The sequence below is a fragment of the Carica papaya genome, chromosome 8 (genome assembly GCF_054855325.1).
Source record: "Carica papaya isolate Zhongbai chromosome 8, ASM5485532v1, whole genome shotgun sequence".
In the NCBI taxonomy this organism is placed as follows: domain Eukaryota; kingdom Viridiplantae; phylum Streptophyta; class Magnoliopsida; order Brassicales; family Caricaceae; genus Carica; species Carica papaya.
The window spans coordinates 33,033,556-33,059,015 of NC_142316.1; the positions used below are offsets into that span (position 1 = coordinate 33,033,556).

Genomic DNA, 25,460 nt, shown 5'->3' on the forward strand with positions numbered 1-25,460 from the left:
TCTTGGGGAATATGAAATTAAAAATGTCTAATTTATTTTTTTTCAGAACAATGCTACATGTAAATTTTAGTTATAAAAGTAATATAATAGTATGTTTCATGTAGTTATATGTATTACTTACTTAAATTATGTTGTTATATAGTATATCTCGTACTATTTAAATATCTGTGAGATACGCTGATTATATAAAATTATTATATTATGTAAATAAATATTAGGTATAATTGTTTTAGTAGATAATGTATGCATTCATTAATTAGATATTATATATATCAATTATAATACAACGTGAATAATTTTTATATATACAACCTGACTTGAATCTACAATCTTTTATATAAAAAAAATATGTATCAACTATTTAGTTAAGTGACAACAGATTTTACATACAAATAATATCTAGTAATACATAACATCAATTAACTAAAATAGTATATATATATATATATATACACACAAACATATATATATATAATATATAAATACTAGTTAACTTAAGAAAAACACAGGGTAATAGTAACTAAAGTAAGTTGAGAACTCACACTAAATTTGACACAAACACCATTCTATAATCTATATATAGCTGAGTATAGATCCATGTTTAGCAAGTGTAGCCACATATATCCTCAAGTTCCAAAATACTTCATTCCACCCTGCACCTGAGATTTATTTAGACGCATATACGTACACCCAAACACCATATATATATATATATATATATGTATGAATCAGCATAATTGCCTTGCTCGTTATTGGTAGTCTACAAAGATGAAATTTAGAAGCAGGTAGTAGGAAGATAGGTTAGGATTTGAACTATACATACAGTAGTGTTACATATACATCATCTACGTCGCCATGGATGGCTGTAGATTCTCCTTGTTGGTTCTCCTTATCGTTCTTGCTGCAGTTTTGATTGGTCTTGCTTCTGCTCATCCTGGTCCTGAGGAGGGTATGTAATTATACAAAATTATATATCTCATCTCTCTTCTTTAATTTTCTTGTTTAATATTTCATGTTGTAATGCTTTTTTTTTCCTTCTGATCAGTTTGAAGTTCTTTGTTCTTTAATTAAGTGATATACATATATTAATCAATCAATCGTAAAATACACTGACACCCTTCAAATAAGATCTTTGATTGTAAACTAAATCAAAATTTAAGATAGGGTTAGGTTAAAAGATATAATTATAAAAAATAGGATGAATTTCAAAGAATTTTTAAGAAAATATATATTTTTTTTAATTTTACAAAATTATTTTCATTTATAGTACTTGAAATACTGCCACACCACATACAATATATGTATATATATATTTTTTAAAAGAATAAATAAATAAAAGTATGTATATTATCTACCAAACAGAGGATTAATATTGTGATTTTTATTTTTAGTTGATGGATTATTGTAATTAACAAAATAATATTATGACTTTACAGAGATGGAAATTGAGTACAATTATGGAAGCAATCTGGGTCCTAATAAATGGGGAAATCTACACCAACACTACGAAACGTGCTTATCTGGGAAAATGCAGTCTCCTATCGATATTGACAAAAACGATGCCGTTTTGAACGAGACATTAGGCTCTCTGATCAGAAAATACACCTCCGCAAACGCCACTCTCGTTAACCATATTTACAGTGTTGGGGTAATTTACTGTCATTATATTATTAGTTATTGAATTTATTAATTAATTATTATTTTAATAAAAATATAAATTTATAAATATTTTTCTTCATTTTACACAACCGCTGCACAATTTTTTTAATAATTATTTATTTAAGTAATGCTAATTAATTAGCTACCTGATCTCTTCCTAAAATTATAATTATATATTAATGGTCATACCAGATTCACGTGTGAGGTTATAACTTGCTGGATCTCTGTGTCATGCTAATTAATTAATTTTCTTAATCAGATATTAAAAAAATTAAACAAAAAAATAATAAATATGACAAAATATACAGAGAGTTTTTTAACGGTTGACACCCGTTTGTGACTGAAATGGCAGTGAAGTTTCTGTCCGGATTTAATTGTTAATTAATTTGTATTGGAAACTCATTTGAAATTAATTAAGTGCTAAATTAAAATTATCAAACATTAAATACATGAAAATTAAATTATATATGTATATATATATATATATATATATACACAGGTGTTATTTGAAGAGGACTTTGGGGAACTTGTGATAGACGGCAGAATCTACACCTTGAAGCAAATGCACTGGCACACTCCTTCAGAACACCAAATCAATGGAGTCCGGTGAGTTTTCTCTCTTCCAAGATAACCTTTTTTTTTATATATATATATAAAATTTAATTTTTTTAAAAACACATTGTTTCGAATTATGGGCTCGGCCTTGGGCCTAAATTTTGGGCTATGGTTTTCTTTTATGGGCTTGGGCTTGGTCGTGGGCTTGGGTTTGGGCTTTGGCCTAAATTTTGGGCTAGGTTTTTCTTTTTATGGTTTGGGCTTGGGTTTGGGCTTGGGCTTAAATTTTGTGCTACGGGTTTCTTTTTATGGGCTTGGGTGTGGGCTTGGGCCTAAATTTTGGTGTGTGATTTCTTTTTATGGGCTTGGGCCCATATGTACAAGAAAATTCGGGAACCCTCCATCCAGAATTTTCAAAAATTTCCAGAACTTTTTTAAAAAAATAAAAAATAAAAAAAAAGATTAAACTAATTGACGGGTGTATTTTAATTATTAGATATTAATATTTAAAAATAATTATAAAATTTACAATCTATGATATAATTTATTTACAATTTAGAAATTTATACTATTAAATTACAAAAAAAAAAAATGCAGATACGATGCCGAGCTCCACTTAGTCCACCAGGCATACGACGATGGCATAGCGGTCGTGGCAATTCTTTATCAGTTGGGCAGAGACGACCCACTCGTTTCTGCGGTATGATTTATTTGACTTCTTAATTCACATTACACAAAATATTTTATTTTATTTTATAAAAGTATTTTGTAATTACTTGAAAATATTTTTTATTTTTCTAAAATATATTATATTTTATATATATTGAATATTGCAGCTGAAAAACAAGTTGGAAGAACTCGCAGATGACGACAAGTGCAAGAAAGAGGAAAGAGCCGAAATTCCACTTGGGAAATTCGACAGCAAATTGATTAAAATTAAACCACGAAAATATTATAGATATCTTGGCTCCCTCACAACTCCTCCGTGCACCGAGTACGTCGTCTGGACCGTCCTTGCCAGGGTAACATATATAATATAAAGTTTGCATTTGGGGTTTAATTTTTATTATATTTTTAATTTTATACTATAGTTATAATTTACAAAAAAAATTGTATACGTACAGGTGAGAACCATATCGAATTCACAGGTAGAGATGTTGAGAGCTCCTCTGGATAAACCGTATAAGAAGAATGCGAGGCCGGTGCAGGTGCTGAATGGCAGAAAAATTCAAGCGTATTATGATCAAATTACTAATCCACTCGGCAACGAGTAGATGTGTCTTTTATACAAGTTATTTTTATTAAGGGCATGTTTGGATGTTGAGAAATGGGTAAGAGGGAGTAGAAGATTACTTTGTTTTTTTTTTTTTTTTTTTTCTTTTCTTTTCTTTAGTGTAATTAGGTTTTGGAGAGGATAGAAAATAAGGGTTTGGAAAAATTTAACCCTTTATTTACTCTCTTTATTAGTATTATCTTTTTTTTAAAAAAAAAAGTTAACAAAAATTAAACTAGTCGAAAAAAAATAGTACCGAAACTTATTATTTTTATATTGAAAAATAGTAGTGAAACTTACTCATATAACTTCAAGTAAGAATATCAGTATTTAAACTAATCATTAAAGGTCAAAATTTTGATGATAATTCATTCATTTATCAACTAATATTTTTAAATATAGGATATTTTGTTGTGATAAAACTTATATTCTGTTTATATTATCGTTAGTGTTTATCAGCTGAAAAAATTATTTAAATCACAAAAAAAAAATTCTAAAAAACATACAATGAGTTCATGCAAAATATCTAGTTAAAATACGTCAAATTCTACCAAATGTACAAACGGAACCTAACAATACATATTCAATTATGTCTTCCAAATCATTCAGACTAATAATTCATTATTCTTCCCCGAAATAACAGTTTTAGTAACTAAGCAACTTAAAAAGTTGAGTTAAGAGACAAGTTGGTAATTTTTCTTATATTTTTTCTTCCGATAGCCTAAGTATCATATACTCCAAAATAAAGAATGTTAAATACTATAAAAAAAAACACGTATATCTAACTAAATTAAGTAAATACCCAAAATTCTGATCTTCTTATTTTTATTTTTTTATACATAAACAAAAAAAAAAAAAAACAGATTGTAAAATTATATGATAAATACTATCAAAGTAACAAAATACTTCACCTATAAAATATAAAAATGTACTTATAACTTTTCTGCTATGACCTAACCCAGTCTATATTGGCTACTCAGAGAAGTAAAATTAATTTTTTCCATACATAGACTTTTAAATTGGTTCATTGTTCTATCTTATACTACGAATAATCTAGTTTAATACGTATGAACAAAAATAATTATTATGTATTTCACAAGTATATATAAAGTTCATATATTTTATAAAACATGACTGATTTATATTAAATTTAAATCAAAAGAGTAAAAAATTAAAACTTAAAGTGGAGTATTCATATTCATATTGTGTTGACTCATCCCCAACACCTAATAATTCTTTCAGTTTTTTTGTTTGTTTCTTGACTTTAGTTACTTATGTTTATGTATATCCATACTTAATTTTTGTCTTTTCTACGTAGAGAAATCTGCATTAACTACTTACACACACACACACACATATATATATATATACATGTGTGTATATACACACACACACACACACACAATTCAATTACTTGATTAAGCTGACTGTGATGATAAGATACTAAGAAAGCTTCTGGAAGCCGTGTGTACAAGTGAGTCAAAGTTGGTGACTGCTTTCGTATTTTGCTCTGCAAGAAACCATTTTTTTATGACAGTGAATGTACAGTAAAAAGTAAAAGTACTAACTTTTTAACCAACAAATAATTTGTTTTTACCACGTACTTGCAATGATGTGTTTCATGAGATTGTATAATAAATTATTTACTTACAAATTAAACAGTGCAAATGTAATTATTATAATTTCATCAATTTTATTATTGGTGTTTTATTATATTGATGAATCATCAAATACCCTTTAGTTTTAATACGTTGAAATTGATTTAAAATGCATTTACGTCGATGATCGTGACACGTGTTAATACGTGTCGTCGTGCGTGTACACGCACATGTATTAATGCAAACGACATTATTTACATTTAAAGTTTAGATTTAGTTTTATTTATGTGTGGGTAAATAATAAATACACATTTTTCGTGAGAACATCATTGGTGTTTTCTTATTCAGGTTTCATGTCTGATTATTATTTTTTAATTGTCTTAGTTTGTTTCTCTTTGTATCCAAATAATAATAATATATGCATATATTTTTAAAATAAAAATAAAAATTAAGGTCTTTCGAGAATACAGTCTGAAATTTTTTTTTTTTTAAACTATTATTTTATTCAATTCGAATAAATAATTTTTTTTTGGGTGCTATTCTCTTTAAATTTCTTGAAGTTGGTTATTCGTATCTAATGCTAGAAAATTTATACTTTATATTATTTTTAAATTAAATGTATTATGTTTTCATTTAAACTTGGATTATTTTTAATTTAAGATACAGTCATGATTTTATTTATTTAATATTTAATTAAGTATTTCATTTACATTTTTAATTATACAATGAGAAATTTATTATATATTCATTATTGGTACATTACTTATATTTTTATCATACTTGTATTCTATAGTATTACTATTCTTATTTCGCAAAATAAAATTTAAAACAAAAAGCGAAAAAAAAAAAAATTAGTATTAGAGATATAAATAATAATTTTTAATTAGAAAAAAAAAAAACTTTAGGTAAAATTATACTAAACTGATAAATTTATTAACAAGATTAACTGATTAAAAATCTGATTAACTTTTTTAGTATTAAAAATAAAAGATATTTAGGCAGAATTTCCGGGGTTAATCATGTAGCATTAATTTAAAAAATGATCCGTACAGATGGCTGTGGTAAGCATGATGTCATTGTCAAAATGAAAAGGAGAGAGCAGCAGAAGTGTTATAATCAACGGCATTTGGGTTAGAAGGCAATTCACAATGCCAGCTGCTTTACGCGGACCCCTCACCTATCGTGTATGACTCAACTGTCCCATTCTCACCCTTCACAACCAAAATATATATAAAACAAATATATAAAATTTTAAAATATATATATATATATATATATAAGACATATTACGAGCAGAACAGATAAAATTGTTTGAATAAAATATACGTTATAAATAATTATTAGTTGTATATCATATATTTTTTTAAAAAATATTTAGAAAATAATCAAAAGTAAATTAATTTAGATAATAATAAAAATCTAAAAAATTAAAAATGTTAATATCTTTTAGACATATTATTAAGTTGTGATTTTTTATTGTTATTTTTTATTATTTTATATCCACCTGATTAACGTGTGCTATGTATTTACTTATCTGTTAGTTCCAATGAAAAATTTAAACATTTTTAGTCTAATTTATTCGTAATTTTAAAATTATATTTGGATTATGACATCTCATATACGCTGTACTGGTAAAGTAAAATAGCAATTACCTTCACGGAAATTTTTTTAAAAAAATATATATTTTTAATGATTTTTTAGTACAGTATGATATATACTAATTTTATTTTATATTATTTTTATTTTAAATTAGAATTCGAATAATGATGGGTCATGATTTTTTTTCCTAAATTACTTAATATTCTATATAATTAATTGGCACAGAAAAATAATTATGACCAAATTTAATATCCTAATTTATTATTAAAAATTTAAAATATATCCTAATTTTATATTCTGGTTCACGTCCATGTAAATTTACGATTGATTATTTATCAATCAACATAATTTTAAATTTTTTTAATAATAATGTGACTATTACAACAAAAATTTACAACCGTTTCACTCCCAAAAAGAAGAAAAAAAAAAAAAACACTCAATAATATTTACAAACAATTGCCAGAAAGAGTAGAGTAGAAAAAAAAAAAAAAAAAGCAAAAGTAAACGCAAACGAGATGGGAATTAACTGTGGTTTTTTACTTTTTTACCGTGGAGGAGAGACCGTTATTCAGCGTGCCACGTCATACCAACGACATGTTAAACGGAAGCGGGCCCCGCACAAGCTACCCAATCAAGACCGCCACCAAACTCCTACTGTGTTAGGGGCCCCACGCGCCTCGCTAGAGACGAAATGTCAATCACGATCCCACCGCGTCGATATCCGCCCACGAGTCGGATCTCCTACCCGACACGAACCGTTTCATTCCGCCCAGACCGGCCGGTTCAGATTCGAACGATTTCCTCGCGTTGCCGCTCTTCCTCGGCGGGGAAATTGACTCAGCCGAAATTGACTGCGCATCTCCCGGCGGCAGCCTCCTACGGATATCGGGCGTCGTGATTGTGTCGATCTTCCTCGCCGACGGATAATCTAATTGCCGCGAGTTTCTATCACGCGCCGTCTGATCCTTGCTGCCTGACCGGAAAATTGATCGTAAACTTGCCAAGAGGCCAGGTTTCCTTCTCGAGATGGATTTGTCTTTTCCTTTTCTGGATTCTTCGGATCTTTCCGGTTTTTGGCGGTTCTTCAGCCGCCGGTTCCGGTCTCTCTTGGATCTCACTCTTCCCATACAAGAAACCTTCGGTGAAGAAGGCTCGACTAGTACGGAAGAATCACATTTTCCTGCTGATCCCGACCGTTTAGGGAACAGTTGAGTGATAGCAGGCTTAGAGTTCCTCCTGTTCTTCGCATCAGCATAACAAGCCTTTTGAGGCTTAGGCAAGCCGATGATAGAGGCCTTGGTTTTCAAAGCAAACCGCTGAGACGTGGAGACACAAGTCGGGTTCACATTCGGGTTTAAATTGGTGGAGTTGGAGTTCCCTTTCTGAGAATCCTTGCGCTCGTAGAAGGCATTTCGGTCGAACCAGTCAAACTCGTCGTCCTTGGAGAGATAAAACGAATCGGGCGGGAAATCCGGCGGAATAGAATCGGGTTGACCCGGCGGATGATCCGTCTGAGCGTCGGTGGTGGCAAGGGTTTCGCAGGCGATTTTCCTATCGCATGAGCCGCCGGCACAGGCTGACACGAGCGTCTCAAGATCCACTTGTGGCATGGTACGTATAAAGCCACAAAAGTTCGTGCAGAAGATGAAAAAGAAAAACAGAAAGAGAGGCTTTTTGCAGAAGGGGAATAAAAAGTCTGAGAGAGAAGTGTGGTCGCCATGGCAGGTTTATATATATATAAAATAAAAGAAAAAAAAAACTAATTTTATTTATTTAATTATTTAATTTTTGGAGGTAAGAGTTTTAATTTTTCAACTTTGTTGACCCTGTGCTATTCGGCGATCTTTAATTTCGTGAAAGCATTCTTTTCCTTTTTTGTATTTTTTTCTATTTAAATTTTAATATTTTGACAACGAAAATAGTAGATAGTTGAAGAAAAAAAAAAAAAAAAAAAAGAAAATCCACTGAAAGCGAAAGCCAAAATGGGAAAAACGCTGATCGCAATTTTATTGGTTAGCCGATCCAACTGGCTCGGCTCGGCTCGGCTCCAGAATGGGATTGAGAAAAGATAAATCTAATGTGAGGATTTATGAGATTAGAGAGAGATTTGGTTTGGGGATTACCAAGACAAATTCTATTCGAGGATTAGTTGACTTACCCTTGACTTACCTAAAGATAGAAAGGTGAAAATATTATAATTAAGCTGTATATAACTCATGTGAACATATGATGATTCTTTGGTTTCTGTTATATATATATATAATATATATACGTATTAGTTTTTTGGTGCATATAAATTATTTTGATTTATTTTTCAAAATACCAAGTTTAAATCAGTACAAACCCACTCGTTTTTTATTGTCAACTTAAACTATATTGAATCCGAATTCATTATTAAATATAAAAATATTATCGTATCGAATTAGAATTTAATTGAATTAAAGATACTCAGAATGCAAAATGCTACCCATGGTCTTGATTCATACAATTATTCATTGGTCTGGCAGTTTTTTTTCCACATCAGCCAAATTGTACACGTGGTCAATTGATAAAATAATATATGTATGTATATATATTTATACATTACAATTAATTTGATACCAAAATAAATTAAAAAATACCATTTATAAAATAATAATAATAATAATAATTTGGTGACCCCTTTGAAGCCAACAACTGGATTTCAATATCGAAAATGATCGAGCAGTTGAATTAATTATCAAATAATTAAAGCCAATATTTCTAATTAATTATAATAACTAAACACAGCGTTTTTAAAAGTTCTAGAATGGTATGACGTCAGCAAGAAAAAGTAACATACCGAGTCAAATTTGTCCTCCGGAATTAGAATTATTTATGGAATATAAGAAAAATACAAACAAGGTTATTCTTGACTTTTTAATAAAATTGGGAACAGCCGAATTGGGGGGAATCACATAATGCCACGTGGCTATAGTAAAAGCAATCATTAAGGTTATGCCCTAATGCGTCCAAATATCTCATATACAATATATCTAAAGTTTGGAGTTTGTAAGGATTTATTTATTTAAATTATATTTTATTTATAAAATATTATATTGTCAGTAAATATATTCAAAATTTATAATTTTTTTAAAAAATATCGATATTTATAATATATTTTTTTTAATTGGAAAAATAAAATAATAACGACAAAACAAGAGGAACCTTCTTCTTTTTTTTTTTTTTTTTCTATTTTGATGTTGAATTAAACTATGAATTGGTACGATTGTCATTATGTTTTCAAAGTTCAAAACTTTTACCTTGACTAGTGTAGAACAAAGAGTAATTACATACTATGAGTATGATTATGATTATGATATTTTTAATGGTACAAGAAACGTGCCATAATTTTCTAAGACACCCATACTCTATATATATATATATATATAAACATTATAATAGATATAACCCAAGAGGCAAGAAACAATGGGCTGTGTTGAAATTTGATTGCGGCAATTTAGGATCACGAGGCACGTGATGTGTCTTGCACACACAGCACAGTGTCTTGACATAATTGTGTAGACAAAAATGAGATCATTCCAGCCAAATCCTGCCATAGACGCCTCATATATAAATGTTAAATATGTCTTCTCTATCCCATCCCTTTATTATATGTATATGTATATACATATGTAAAAAATGATTTATAATAATATTCGAGGTACCCAAAAAAAAAAAAAAAAAGGGTTTTGGTTTTCTTCGTAAAGCGTCCAACTGATTAGTGCCAACCAAATGGGTTAAACTTAAGTATTGGATTAAACTAAAATTAATAATTAATAAGCTAATTAATTATCTTTTAATTTTAAAAATTATATCAATGGGAAGAAAGGCCAATTTTCACAAAAGGTTGGGCTTGCAAGTTTCAAGCTGTCAGAAATTTGGGCCTTTCACTCGAACTGAACTGTTTATCCTCAAACAGGACATTTAATCAAATTTAATTTGCTAAAAATAGTTTTAAAAAAAAAACATTTAAAATTAATAAATAATTTAATTGGTAAAAATTACATGTCATTTTTGTAAAAAAAATTTTTAGTTTTCTTTAAAATTTTGTGATTAAACTATTAAAATTGATGAAAAAGCTGTAGAGACGATAATTAATAATTCATGTTAAGTAATTAAAAAGCGTACGCTTCATAATATTAAATTATTAAAAAATCATGATCTAATCAGATCTTAAAAAATAAAACTGTAATGGGGATATGATGGATAAAAGAAAATTCTAATAATTGGGAAATTTAGGAGGCAAAAAAGTAATAAAAGACAAATCCAGGGGCTTCCGACAAAGCTCCCACGATATAACATTCGAAAAATTTGACCGTTGGGGCCCGTTCCGGACAAGTAACGGTCATGTTTCAAAAAGGAAATTAAGTCTCCTCATCTTCTTCCTCGGATTTTTTTTTCCTTAATTTCGAACAAAAACTGTCCTGATAACTGTAGGACTGAACCAGAAACAATGGGCTGCGTTTCTTCAAAACACTTCAAGAAGGAACTCACTCGAGATATTATTCTCAATAATGGCGGCGACTACATCAACCACGTCGTTTCTCTCACTTCCAGTACTTACGGCGTGCTTGATATCGACAATGAACGACGAAGGAAACACCAAGAACAACCCGTTAAAGAGATTGTTGTAGAGACGGCGGCGGGGGTGAAGAGATCGCCGCCTCGAGACGAGCCGGAGGTTATTAACGCGTGGGAGTTGATGGAGGGTCTCGAGGAGGGAGTACCCATGTCGGTTTCGGCCAAGAAAAGCCCGAGAACGCATGTTTTTCTCCGGGGATTGGCAGATAAGGACGGCCGGAGTCCGTTGAAGTTCTTGAGCCAGATTGGGTCGCCGAAGAAGGTGAAGCGTTTTGGAGGGAAAGAGAACAGGGGACAGTCGAATGTCATGGGTTCTGTTCCAGGAAGGTCAGGATTTAGCCCTAAACAGACCTTGAAGACGATAAATTCTTTAGAGACTCCGAGCAGGGCCGTGTTGAGGTTGAGTTTTCCGGTGAAATCAGAGTTGAGCGACTCTGGGTTTTTGTCGCAGAGGAGACAAAGTTTCAGCCCACTTTTCGATCCAGACCTCGTAGCTTCATACGAGAAAGAGCTCTGTGAAGAAGGAGAACAAATCAAGATGATAATTTCACCCGCACCTCAAACCCGAAAATTAACCAAATCCCAAGAATATTCCGAGAAAATCCTCCAATCTTTCGAGAAAATCTGCCCGCCGAGAGGCGAAAACGCTGTCGTCATTTACACCACCACGCTGCGGGGAATCAGAAAGACATTTGAGGACTGCAACACTGTTCGATCCATAATCGGGTCACACAACGTGCAGATGTTAGAGCGAGATATATCAATGGACTCGGGGTTTAAGGAGGATTTAAGAGCGTTAATGGGGAAAAAAGAAGTGAAAATCCCACTGGTTTTTGTAAAAGGAAGGCTGATCGGGGGAGCAGACGAAGTGGTGAAGTTGGAAGAAGAAGGCAAGTTAGGTATCTTGTTGGAGGAAATGCCGAGAGGAATCGGCAGCTGCTGCGAGGGATGTGGGGGAGTAAGATTTCTGATGTGCGTGGAGTGCAATGGGAGTTGTAAAGTTATGGATGAACAACAGAAGAAGATGGTGAAATGTGGTGAGTGTAATGAGAATGGATTGATTCAGTGCCCGATCTGCTGTTGATTTTTGGAAATTGGGTATGTGAATTTGGATTGTTTTGTTCATTGGGTTTGGTTTTTTCATTTGATCTGATGGCTGAAAGATTGTTTTTATTGATACGAGAAGATGAAAAAGAAGAAGAAGAAGAAGAAGAAGAAGCAGAAGTGGGTTTCTAAAGTGGGTTTTAGGCCCCAAACTCTAAGGTGTTGTTTGATTGATTGTGTTTTGAACCTTAATTTTTCAATGTACCGATCTAATTGGTACTGTAATTTTCTTGACTTTTGTATTTGCCAGAATGTGCTTTAAGAATTTCACATCTAACTTCTACGTTCATCTTCCCCGTTTTCCACTATTACTCATATATATATGGTATTATGTAAGTGAATTTAAAATAAATATATATCATATTACATTGTACTAAAAAAATATAAAAAAAAAATTATCTTATCACCATTCCATTTTAACCTTATATTGTTCCATCACATCAATTATTTTGTTATGGGTCCAAAATATTCTAAAATTGTTTTGTCTTATCTTTCGATATAATAAATTTTATTTCATTTTTAAAAAAATTTATAATGAAATTTATTTCGAATTTAATGAACACGTCAAGAACCAACAAAAGCTGCCATCAAATGGTATAATTTTTTATATGTTAAATATAATAAATGCATTTACTAGTAATTTTAATTTGCAAAAATGTAAGGCTAAACATTTCTTTATCCATGTGGTAAAATTTACAAAAAAAAAAAAAGAAAAATTCATAGAATTGATTTTATTTTAAAAGATTAATTTCTAAATTATATGTTTATCCAATGATTGTTTTTTTTATTAATTTACGATAATCATCAAATGCATTAATATTGATTTTATATTATAATTATATATTCAAAAGTGTTCGGGATATGATTTTAATATATGATTTATCGGTCCATAATTTAAAAAAAAATATTAAAATTGAAATAATTTTAAGATAATTTAAAAAATTAGTTTGAATTTATAATTAATATATATATATATATATATATAGACATGAAATAGTACATGAAAATTTTTATTTTTTATTGAAACAGTTCAAGAATATATGAGAATTTTTATATTTTTTAAGATTTCAACAAAATGATTAAAATTATTTAAATTAAGTTACATTTTCTCCTCTAAATAAATAATAAGTAATAATTTAAAAATATTATCTATTAAATCCAAATTTACGAGGAAGAAAATGAGCATCGTGGACTTTCTCCTATAAAGTCAAAATTTATTGCTGTTATACTAAAAAGAGTAACTATCGGAGTTTTCATTCCATGCAGGAGCATCCATACAAATGCTATTGAAACCATCCAGTAGAAACCTGCCACGTAGACGGTCAAAGTATTTTGTACACGTTACCATCAATGATTGGATGGCCCACGGTACCTGCATTATCTTCCACGTGTCTATATATCTCCACTTATGGTAAGTACGTTGTATAATTTTAACTTCCCTTTCTCTTTCTTTCTTTCACTCATATCGTTCGCTGCACCGAAGACAGAGAGAGAGGCTTTAGCTTCTTTTGGCTGCTCTCACTATGGCTGGGAAAAGGAGAAGAAAGCTGAAATCGTGAGTTTCGTTTCTCCATTTCTTTTTCTCTTCAAATATTTACGAAATTTGGAATGTTTATTTAGATTTACCTTTTTTAATTTTGGTTTTGGGTCCTTATAGTTAAGAGTTTCTCGGAAATGATTTTGGGGTTTTAGGAATTAGATTAATCTGGGTTTTTTTTAGCTGGAAATGTGTTTTACACGATTAATGGGGCTTGATTTTTCAAATTTGTTGTGGAATTTGAAGTGTTGAGGTTCATGTTTTTACTATGCCCTAGATAATACTAGGGTTTTAGTCATTTGGTCAAATCAGATTTTTGAAGATGTATTCAGGATTTTCTAGTTGGTGATGGGTACAACTATTATTTCTCGGAATTGGTACCTGATTCTTTATTTCGGTGGTTATGTGAATTGGGTCTTAGTCTATCTGGTGTTTGGAAATGAGTGTAGGATTTTAGGGATTACTACAATGAAAAACAGTGATTTTCCAATTAGTGACGAGTGAGGAATTAGGACCCTAAGTTGAACCATTCAATTTGTTTTTAACATGAACTAGAATCTATGGTTGTTGATTGTCAGTCTACAATGTATTTTATTATAAGATCTTAATCATTTTAATCTTTTAATATAATCATTTTGTTTCTCTTGTTACGTTTGTGATCGACAGATGATCGAAAGCAACTATTTATGGTGTAATTATTTGTTATTGGTTCTGGCTGTTTATCTTTTTAACTCCAATTCAATACATTTAATGCTTTCGCCAGATGTACATCGTGTTAGCATCTCTTGGCCTCAACATTTAATGTGGATATAATAGTAAATATTTTAGCGAAGTGCATTGCTTTCAATCTAGGACCATTTTGAAGTTCTATCTCTTTCATCTGGACATCTTTGTATTGCTTTTTTGAAGTCACTTGTAGCTCATTTGAGCTCATTAACTGGTTCAATCTGATTCTTATAGGTTGGCTGACACAGTGAAGGAGGTTGAACGAGTGGAGATTGGGGTTAAGAAGGAAAAAATGGAGCTACAAAATTGGGCAGACCTTCCTGCAGAACTTTTGGAATTAATCTTGTCCCAACTATCATTAATCGATAATGTTCGAGCCTCTGTTGTTTGCAAGAGATGGCATACTGTTGCAATTTCAGTCCGGATAGTTAACCAATCACCATGGCTTATGTATTTCCCAAAATATGGTAATTTGTATGAATTCTACGATCCATCGCAGCGCAACACATACTCATTTGAATTACCAGAGTTGTATGGGTCGAGGGTCTGTTATACAAAAGATGGTTGGTTGCTGCTATACAGACCTAGAACATACCGCGTGTTCTTCTTTAATCCATTTACTAGGGAGCTGATCAAGTTGCCTAGATTTGAGTTGACATACCAGATAGTTGCTTTCTCTTCTGCTCCAACATCTGCAAGCTGTGTGGTATTTACTGTTAAGCATGTCAGCCCCACTGTGGTTGCTATCAGCACCTGCAGTCCTGGTGCAACAGATTGGACTACTGTTAACTTCCAAAATCGCTTGCCTTTTGTTAGTAGCATTTGGAATAAGCTTGTTTTCTGCAATGGTCAATTTTACTGTCTAAGTCTCACGGGCTGGCTAGGTGTTTTTGATCCTTCAGAACAAACGTGGAATGTTCTTTCTGTACCTCCACCCAGATGTCCTGAGAATTTTTTCGCCAAAAACTGGTGGAAAGGAAAATTCATGGCCGAGTACAAAGGGGATATCTTAGTCATTTATACATGCTGTAGTGAGAATCCCATTATATTTAAACTTGACAGGGCAAACATGGTATGGGAAGAGATGACATCCCTAGATGGTGTGACACTTTTTGCAAGCTTCTTATCATCTCAATCAAGAACCGACCTCCCTGGAATAATGAGGAATAGTGTCTACTTTTCAAAAGTTCGTTTCTTTGGAAAGCGCTGCATATCTTACTCGCTAGATGACTGTAGATACTATCCGCGTAAGCAGTGCCACGACTGGGGAGAGCAGGACCCTTTCGAGAACATTTGGATTGAACCGCCCCAGGATGTTTCAAACTTCATTTGAAGGATTGTGGTGAGAAAGTGAGCTTGCTTTCTGACAGAGCACATTAATACTGTAGTTGTTACGGTTTTATATTCTAACTGCAGCAGATGGAATGCCATTTGATGCATTCTGTATAAGTAGAGTTGCATATGCGCTCACACTTGATCATGTTCTGCTATAACTTTCAACTACATTGATGCTCTTTCTGTAGCTTTTTCTGTATCAGTTGACGCTTGGGGAAGAAATTGTGATACTCCTGGGAGAAACTTTGTAATTAGGGTTCTTTTTTCATATGTTGGTTTAATATAGATAGACTCTGATATTGAATGATGCCAAGAAGAAAATCGTTGTGTTTCAAATTCTTATGAACTCAAATATTAGAAGCAGTAGGAATGGTTGATACTTCGCGTTTCGCGGGCCTTTGTTTAAGTAGGGTTTTTAGACGGTGCATGTAATAATATGCATGTGAGATTGTTAGCCACTGTATACCAGTTCTTTCTCTTATTGTCTTTGGATTGGAGTTACCAATATTTATTCTGCTCAGAAAGTCGGAAACTCACCCATGGGGAGCTATGCACTAAACTTGGGAGTCTCTCTCTTCTCTCTCTCTATATCTATGTATATCCGTGTGTCCCGTATATATATATATATATATATATATATATATATATATATTTGAAAAAGAAGTCCTTTATTGAATAGATGAACTTACATTGTAAAATTTATTTTAAAAATATACACTGTTGATTAGGAGAATGGTATAATTTTTTACTAAAATGGTAAAAACTGATTTCTAACATAAAATTTGAATTTTTCTTATTAAGTCCAGCTCTTATTATTTAATTAAAGTAGATGTAAATTTTTAAATAAGTTGGATAAAAAAGATCCGCTTGCTTCAAACCTATCAGTTTATGTAGATTTGTACTGTCTGGTGTCAATAAGACGTTTTCTTCTTCCAAAATCTTTACAGAACTTCCAATTTTAAGTGGTATTTTCGACAGTTTCAAAGAATAAACTGTGAATATAATCAGAACATATCAATTCTCTCGGAGCCGCACTTCATACATGACCTTTAAGGCTTTCTATTCAAATAATCAAATCCTCTCTTGTTCATCTGTATCAGAAAAATTAGATAACGTTTGGAGCCAACAAGTTGTATTTATAAAATTAGTTTGTGAATCTTAATTTTATAAACTTACTTCCATTTAATATAATACACAACTGACCATCACAAAATTTAAGATTTTTTTTTTTTAAAAAAATAAATTTTATAAAGACAAAAACTCATTTGCTCCAAAAGTAACAAGGCTATAGATTGGGTAGATAACCACTTGATGAAAAGATTCCAAACAATGACAAGAAATGCAAACAACTGAACCTACTTAAAAACTTCATTGGGTTGACAGATCCAAACTAGTGAAAAAAGTCACGGGTTTGCAAATAATTTTCAATTGAACTCCTCCAAATGCTAAATCATAAATACAAGCCTGAAAAACATGGGTGCAGATTCCCCTCCCCTTCGTTCCCAATTCCTTCCGAAAGAAATTAGATTATTAATATGGGTTATAACGGCTGCGACCTCGGGTACTATCGTTACTACGCCTTGCTCCACTTGAACTGCTCCCAGCCCCGGTCCTACCACTCCTGGGCTGTGGCGGACGGCTCTGTGGTTGTTGTACTCCAGGCTGTTGCCTGCAGACAAACAATGTCAATTTTGGCTGCCAACAACCCAGCAAGATATCCCGACAAATGTGCAAGCAGATTAAGCACTTATGGTGCATCAAGCAGGAAAGTCTATAAGGTGCTCGGGGGCATCATTGCCTCTTATAATTTTCTAAATGTTATAATAGTTCAATAACTTTTTATATTAATCACCTTATATTTTGACCTGACAGCTACAAAATGTTATCATTATAAATGAGATGTTAGAAATGTATAGCAGGATATGACGAATGTTATTACTAAAGATTAGATGTTAGAAAAGTACAGCAGGACATTATGTCCCTCCCATACCAACCATGGTAGAATAAAACAGCTAACTAGCTGAAGTGGGAACAACTTACAGTACATATCCAATCCTTCCATCAGGTAAAAGCATTGGCATCATTGCCATTCCTGAAGGCGTCGGCCCCCTACCATAGATCAATGGCTGCAAAATTGAGGCCATGAAATAGTCAACAGACAATTATGCAATAGTCAACAGATCAGAATAATAAATGAAGAAGTAAATTTCATGCACTGCCTCAAATGGTACTTTTGTTCACCATTCATTAGTTTCTATGCTATGAAGAAAAAAATTTACAGCCTTTGAGGTGGTTCGTTCACAAATTGTCTGAGAATCTCATTTGCATAACCATCTTCAGGAAATAAGCAGAAATGAAGAAAACACTGAGCAATAAGCAGACATGACAAGAATATAAGTAGTGCAAGCTGATTTGAAAATCTTCCTTGAAAACCTTTTAAGAATCTCATTTGCACAACCATCTTCTCAGCAAATAAGCAGAAATGGAAAAAGGGTGTCTGTAGGTTACAAGCTATCGAACCTGGGGAAAGCCTGCAGCGCCAAATCCTGCACCTACAGCACCATATGCACCTCCAACCATACCATATCCAAGGCGAGGTGGAAAGCTTGGATTTATGGATGATTTATGTGAGTTTGGACCCCCAGGAGACTTCTGATCTGCCTGTGGCTTAGCCAGAGAACACTCCAGAACTTGACCTGTCAATGCAATTCATGTCAAAGAATCCAGAGCTTAGAAGGTATGGAAATAATAAACAACAACCAGCTGCAAGAATGGGAGTACAACTCACCATCAAGTTCATATTTTTCAGTATTCTTCAAAGCCTTCATGGCACTCGATCTCTCTGCAAAGTGCACAAAACCATATCTGCTCTTCTCTTGCCCAGCTTTTGCTGGTGGAAGGACTATCTTTATGATCTTTCCGTGATGCTCAAACAATGCTTTCAAGCGATCCTGAGTGATATCCTTTGGTAAATTTTTTACATACAATGCTTTAACCTACAACAGAAGTGTCATATCACAACATGTCAATCTTTCGGGGTTAAATTAGGCAAAAGTTCTTAACATAAATGCTTTAATCTGCGATAAAGAGAAGTCATGATCTGCCAAACTCCTATTGATAGGCCATCAAATGATTTGTCTCAAGTATGGAGGAAAAAAGAAATGCAGGACTCCAACTAAGCAAACAGATTCACCTAGTATTGAGCTGTTGAGTTAATAAATTAGGATACATGTAACTCCTTACACCGTATTGCGTGGCAATTCACACTGTTGAGAAAACAAGTGCTCAAGACAGACATATACAAGTAGATATTACAGTACAAGTGAATATCCAAAAGAAGAGCGGGGACAGGTACAATCACAGAATTACGTGAGCACAAGTATTCCACAAGCTTTTGAGAGGCAGCCAAAAAAATAAATAAATAGGAACCAGCGAGTCTAAGCAATTTAACACAACATTCTGTCATTTTTATCTAAAAAAAGGCAGAACGTGAGTATAGAGCAGAAAACCTGGGAAGCAGCAGAAGATTCTGCATTCTTAGGGTCAGCCCAGCTCACAGTTGGAGCATTACTGTCAAGCTTAAATTTTGGGTCTGACATCTTTTGTCTTGAGTATTCTGCACATGCATGATTATAATACTCGATAAAAGCAAATCCGCGGTTCCTGCTGGAGTTCTGTGGGTCCTGTGATGTCAACAATTAATATTAACAAAGATCAGGAAACAGACTAAGAAATGCTATTAAAAAAATACTATTTGTTTTCTATTTTGGAATAAGATTTATAACATTTGATGACAACACAAAAAAGGCAACTTATAAGGAAATAGAGAAAGTGTTATTTCTGGACTAGAAAGTTTGACAAGGAACAACCTTCAACAGTTCAACAGATTCAACTCCAGGGCCAACTTCACTTACTACCCTCCTCATATCTGCCTCCGTCCAATTTCGGGGAACATTACCAATAAACAAACGATGTTTTGCTTGAGATGTTGAACACTTTATCTTTTTTCCCTGCGAAAAAAAAATGAAGAAAATAGAGATATTGATGCCAAATAGGCTTTGGAAACAATAGACGTTAAAGTAACAGTACCAAAATGAACAGAACAGATCAGATGCTTGGACAGCCATACACATATAAGCAGCAAAAATAATAGAAAATTTACAAGCATTGACAGGAATCAAATGAAAGTGAGAAAGCATTAAAGAGCACATGGGATAGTGGAAATTACCTTCAAATCAGAATTATTCAGCTTCTCAATGGCCTTACTCGCCAGATCTTTAGTTCTAAAAGTCACAAAGGCATAACCCTTGCCTTCACCAGAATCTTTCCCCTTCATTATCCTTACCTGTTGTCAGCATAAAAATATCCAGTAAGTCTAAACATCAGAACAAAGGGCCATTTGATAAAAAACAGTGTAATATACCTCTGTGACTTCTCCAATAGACTCACAGAAGCCCTTCAAATCCTCTTCAGAAGCATCCTGCGGAATACCACCAAGGTACACCTCTGATCCATGAGGAGGTAGTGCAAGGAGTTCGGCATGTTTTTTCTTCTCATTTTCATCTGTCGCAGCAGTATGCATCTCTTCATCGCCATCTGAGCCTTTCTGTGAATCGGACCTATTAGTTGCCTCCTCATTGTCTTCCTCAGATTCTGCTTCCTCCTCCACCTCTTCCACCTCTTCTTCTATTTCTTCCTCCACTTCTTCATATTCCACTTCTTCCTCCAAAGTCTCCTCAGGATCATTGTCTTCATCAAGATCAACCCGCTCTTCAGATTCCATTGGCTTTTCTGGCTCAGTAGACTTTTCAGAAAACTCTGAGTCACGAGCTGCAGACCTTGTCCTTGGCATTTGATGTATCTAATAAAGAATGCTTGCAAGGCGACTGTGAAAGAAGCACAGAAGCTAGAAGCATTTGTAGAAGAAAGAATACATGTAGGGAAAGTTGGAACCAAAATGAGAGGCCAAATGGAGTTGCAGAATAAGAAGTTTGACTGAATCTTTGCCATGATATGGCTTCAAGGAGTAGTTATGTGAATGATTCTCAATTAAGGATCCCAATAAAGCAATAACAGTAAAAGCGACAGCCAAGAGAGAATGATCGAAACCAAGAGGATGATGATGCTCAAAAGGTGAAAAAACAATGAAGCAATGACCGTGAAATTTAGATACAGATATGGACAATTGCTTAAAAACAATGGCCAGGTTAATGTTTAACTATCTATTTGGAAAAATATATTCACCGAAAGGAAGAACAAGAAAAGGAAAAAAAGGAAAAACAAATAAGACATGAGTGATTGAAATAGTGCAAGTTAAGACATAATTGCAATGCAGTAAGAGAATTCAAGGCAATAGAAAAGAAGAGAGAACAATATATAAGGTTCATAATCTGTAATAATCAGCCAAACTTAGCATTATGGAAAGAAAACACGACACTGATAGCTGACAGGTCCAATCGCAATGACATGGTTTCTGTAAAAACCCACAAAAACCATCTTTCAGGTTCACAATTTAGACCTTCGAAATTAGATTCTTACTCTATTCTTAAACATCCCAATTGACATAAAAACACCATAGATTAGCTCATTGCCAAGATACGCTGAAGGTCACCAACCGAAAAAGCTGCATAATCTAACCAACAAACCGGATACTAGCTTACCTCTGTTCTTGGTTATTTTTAACCGACACAACAAAAGAAACCCCATTTTCACTTCTCTAAGCACATTTAAAGATTAAAATACCGACTAAATCAAACTTACTAGAAATTTCAGAGGCAAAGACGCCACTCCCAGCGAGATAAGGCAAATTTGAAAACGAAACACCGAGTAAGTTCAAATTTACTAGGAATTTCAGAGGAAAAGATACCAATCTTCGACGAGATTAAAGAAGCAAGCAAAGAAATATCAAATACAAAACCTACAAGTTAACAAAAACATACATGTGAAGAAGGAGAAAGTACCTGTTCAGAGAAATTCGGAAATAAATGACGAAGTAATCTCGATGAGAAGTAGAGATAGAAATTAGAAGAGGCAATTCCTTGAGAAAACCCTAGTCAGATATTTAGAAGGAAAGCAGTGGCGCTCTGGTTTTCGCGGGTGTGAGATGTACGAGCTCTTTTTGTGCCCTAGCTTGATATTTTAGTAGTATGATTTATGAGATGGGGGCTTTATTGGGTACGGCTGGTTGTACATTGTGTGGCTCGTCTTGATTGAACAGGGACCACTAAGCCGCTCCCTGGGCCTTTGTGCCTAAAATGGGTAGGGCCCGTGTCCCATTTTAAAAAATAATTTTCATAAAATTTTATTTATTAATTTTATATTTATTTTAATTAAATAAAAATAAACAATAAATTCATATAAATCTAAAAATATGTAGGGCCCGTGTCCCATTTTAAAAAATAATTTTCATAAAATTTTATTTATTAATTTTAATTAAATAAAAATAAACAATAAATTCATATAAATCTAAAAATATATATATTTTTTTTTTTCAGTTGAAAAAGGATATATTATGTTAATCTAACATCAATTGAATCTGAATTTAATTTTTATTATTTAGTAATAAGATTTTTATAGTTTACTAATAAAATATACATTTTGTGATTATAATAAATAAAAATGTGTTAGTCAAATTACGCCTTGTCTTAGCTCTATTTTATATGTTTTCACAAACATATAAAATTTAAAAAAAATTAAAAAAAACAAATAATGTAACATACCAAATGTAATTTATTTAGTCAACAAGCATGACAAAAATGAGATTCCGGTGCCCGTAAAGCGAGGTTTCAGGACATTTTAGGCAACTCGAAAAATCAACCCGAAAATCCATCTAATGAAAGAAAGTACATCAACGAGGATTCACTTGGAAAGCCGATTCTCAAATGAGCAACAGGTCCACAGGTGGAATAATCTTAATGGACTACGTAATAAGAAATTTACATGTTCACATGGCATAACTAAAAGCATCCAGAACACTTCAAAACTTTCAAACAGTAAACTATGATATATCGCTACTACTCAACCTCATAATTCTGAATTCAGGGTCAGATTACACAAATCGACCGACGAACCAATAGATAGTCACATAAAGTACAAAGCTTTGATATTGGATAAAAATCCAAAGGATAGCCACTTATTTACGGACCAGAGGTTAAAAGAGACACCTTCTTGCATCTCAGATTCATCTCTTACATCTCATAGGAACAAGTGTTTGAACTCCCCATTTGCAAGCTGACAGAGCTGGTTGTAGTTATTTGTATCTGCCACCATTTAAAGTAAAAGCAGGCATGTTAGAAACTGGAAAATGACTAGAATTTTGAGATGTACTTGGGTTCACAAAGGGTTATTTTTGTTGCTATACCATGTGAAATAAATTGTGTATAATTAAAAAAACAGAAATTAATCACAAATTTACATGTTCCCTAAGCAAGGTCTAAATGCTGTTGCCAGATAAAATGGCTCCAGGCAAGTGAATAATTAATTGTATGCATATATCGAGATAGCAACTATTAGAATGCACAAGCATGATACACAAAAAGATGCAACCAAGCTAGGAGGTAAAAAGGTCATTAACTTGACAAGAAGTGCATAAATCTTTGTTTTGCCCGAGAAAAACCTAAAATGAGGTCTGTATTGATTTCCTATAAACAAATATTTAGAAAACAAGAACCAATTAGTAAGTCTTGAGACTAAACTAGCACATTGAAGGTTACCCAAAACACATATGCCTTGTCCATTAAAAAGTATTCAAGGACAAACACAACCATATGATCAGCATCCTAGAAGTTTGTGGAACAAGATTATTAATCATCATGTTGATGCTTTAAGTAGTATCAAAAGCAGCAGTCAGTAGTCAATACAGACAATGTGACACGGACTCCCAATAAATAAAGTTATGTATTACATTAGATTTGAATTGTCTACAAACCCATTAAGGTAGCAACCTAAATATAATCGAATTACATCATTGAGAGGGCCCAAACCACAGTAAGGAAAAAGGTCTAAAGACAATAAGATTATCTTACCAAATGTATCCCCAAAGTTGGTCCATATTTCAGCCCGAATAGATTTTTCACCATCAGCAATGCCAATAACTTCAACAAACTTTGTAAGAGAGCCAGGCGCCGAACCCCTCACAGTTAGCTGATGGTCATCTGTAGATTTTCCAATCACAGATCCACCATCAGAATGCAACACCTGAACCACTGCACGAACCTTCTGTCCCACGTACATGCGTAGCAGCCCTCCATTGACAAAAACTGCAGGGTTTGACGTATCCATATCCTGCAAAGAACAAATAAACTAAGCAACATCCAAGAGTTTCTTGAGGATTGCATATCAGAAAGACACGGTGCACTGCACTACCAGCTCAGCTACAAAGATAAATCAACCTTAGTGATTTATAGATGCATATCCCACGTAATTTTCTAATAGCTGAAAATAATTACTAATAGGAGGCATGAATCTACTAGAACTTTGAAGTATATCTTGGTGTAAACATGAGGAAAATGGAGGTTATGCAAAATTTCCAGTCCGAACTCAAATCAACCGTCATAACCAACAAGAGACAGGTAAATAACAAATCAATCAACGTGATCCTTCTTGAGCAACAAGGTCACTGCCGAACTATTAAATCTGTGAGTACAAGTTGAGCAATAACTATGCACTGTATGAATCACAAAGACCTAAATTACAAGAATCAAAAACTAAACAAATCCATGGTCGAAGTGTAGTTTTAGTTATATACTGAGAGGAATGATCTTTCCAGAGGTTTGATTTTCATGCCTAGCATTCTAAAAGCTAGGAAATCAAAGCATGATATATATATATACATTTAACATAAATCCAGAAAAAAAAAAAAAAAAAAACAAGAAGAACGAGAACCCGATATCAACAAAAAAAATTCGTAGTTAAAGAGTATATCTTACTCCTGATTCAGCCGACGGAACTTAAAATTTTCCTAAACTTCCAGAGAAAACAAACAGGGTGTATAAGAGACACCTGATCGAGAAATCTGCAGATAGATCACCAAGAGAATTAAGTTTTGAAACCGAAAAAAGAGTTGAGAGATGGAGAGAGGGCGGTATTTCGATGGCGGCAAAATGAAATTAGGGAAAGCCAGGGATGGTTTTTATATTTGGGTAAGTGGGTCACTGTGCGCGGCCTATTTTGTTGACTTTCCATTTTCTTGCTGTTTTTTTTTTAATTACGTTTTATTTAAAAAGAAAACGTACTTTATTTTTCAAATTTCAGAACTTTATTATATTTACATATATAAACTCGATTATTTATAGAATAAAATATATAAATGCATTTATAATATAATTATTTATAACTCAGCATAATATAACTTTTATTAATTATATATCAATTTTATAAACATATGGTTAATAAAACTTTAACTTCTGTTTTTTTATTATTAATGTTTTCCTATAAGAAATATTAACGTACTCATTTAAACTTTATACTAAAG

General features: G+C 32.7%; 6 protein-coding genes across 8 annotated transcripts; 3 read left to right on the forward strand and 3 right to left on the reverse strand.

The window, feature by feature from the left end:
• The first annotated feature begins 590 nt into the window (after nt 1-590).
• LOC110822799 (alpha carbonic anhydrase 1) lies at nt 591-3,668 on the forward strand. Its single transcript, XM_022053014.2, has 6 exons — nt 591-949; nt 1,437-1,648; nt 2,159-2,265; nt 2,812-2,914; nt 3,051-3,236; nt 3,339-3,668. The coding sequence occupies exons 1-6, from the start codon at nt 856-858 to the stop codon at nt 3,486-3,488; spliced, it is 852 nt and encodes a 283-aa protein (XP_021908706.2). The 5' UTR covers nt 591-855; the 3' UTR covers nt 3,489-3,668.
• Nucleotides 3,669-6,991: 3,323 nt separating this feature from the next.
• On the reverse strand, nt 6,992-8,384 carry LOC110822905 (uncharacterized). Its single transcript, XM_022053139.2, has one exon. The coding sequence runs from the start codon at nt 8,292-8,294 to the stop codon at nt 7,383-7,385; it is 912 nt and encodes a 303-aa protein (XP_021908831.1). The 5' UTR covers nt 8,295-8,384; the 3' UTR covers nt 6,992-7,382.
• A 2,637-nt stretch (nt 8,385-11,021) lies between these two features.
• LOC110822795 (Glutaredoxin family protein) lies at nt 11,022-12,679 on the forward strand. Its single transcript, XM_022053009.2, has 2 exons — nt 11,022-12,384; nt 12,473-12,679. Exon 1 carries the CDS (start codon nt 11,159-11,161, stop codon nt 12,368-12,370), a length of 1,212 nt encoding a protein of 403 aa, XP_021908701.1. The 5' UTR covers nt 11,022-11,158; the 3' UTR covers nt 12,371-12,384; nt 12,473-12,679.
• Nucleotides 12,680-13,803: 1,124 nt separating this feature from the next.
• Nucleotides 13,804-16,324, forward strand: LOC110822725 (F-box family protein). Its single transcript, XM_022052899.2, has 2 exons — nt 13,804-13,945; nt 14,888-16,324. The coding sequence occupies exons 1-2, from the start codon at nt 13,914-13,916 to the stop codon at nt 15,984-15,986; spliced, it is 1,131 nt and encodes a 376-aa protein (XP_021908591.2). The 5' UTR covers nt 13,804-13,913; the 3' UTR covers nt 15,987-16,324.
• Nucleotides 16,325-17,328: 1,004 nt separating this feature from the next.
• On the reverse strand, nt 17,329-22,127 carry LOC110822724 (RNA-binding (RRM/RBD/RNP motifs) family protein). 3 transcript variants are annotated; one of them, XM_088209532.1, is made up of 9 exons: nt 21,949-22,127; nt 20,412-20,874; nt 20,217-20,333; nt 19,858-19,998; nt 19,498-19,671; nt 18,777-18,984; nt 18,509-18,684; nt 18,029-18,114; nt 17,329-17,657 (listed from the first exon to the last, which is right to left on the reverse strand). In XM_088209532.1, the coding sequence occupies exons 2-9, from the start codon at nt 20,838-20,840 to the stop codon at nt 17,519-17,521; spliced, it is 1,470 nt and encodes a 489-aa protein (XP_088065658.1). In that variant the 5' UTR covers nt 20,841-20,874; nt 21,949-22,127; the 3' UTR covers nt 17,329-17,518. The 3 variants fall into 3 exon arrangements, with proteins under 3 accessions (XP_088065658.1, XP_021908589.2, XP_088065657.1); XM_022052897.2 differs by having other exon boundaries at nt 20,412-20,894; XM_088209531.1 differs by having other exon boundaries at nt 20,412-21,210.
• A 718-nt stretch (nt 22,128-22,845) lies between these two features.
• LOC110822723 (Nucleic acid-binding, OB-fold-like protein) lies at nt 22,846-25,106 on the reverse strand. Its single transcript, XM_022052896.2, has 3 exons — nt 24,916-25,106; nt 24,013-24,271; nt 22,846-23,247 (listed from the first exon to the last, which is right to left on the reverse strand). Exons 2-3 carry the CDS (start codon nt 24,266-24,268, stop codon nt 23,183-23,185), a joined length of 321 nt encoding a protein of 106 aa, XP_021908588.1. The 5' UTR covers nt 24,269-24,271; nt 24,916-25,106; the 3' UTR covers nt 22,846-23,182.
• Between the last annotated feature and the right edge of the window lie 354 nt (nt 25,107-25,460).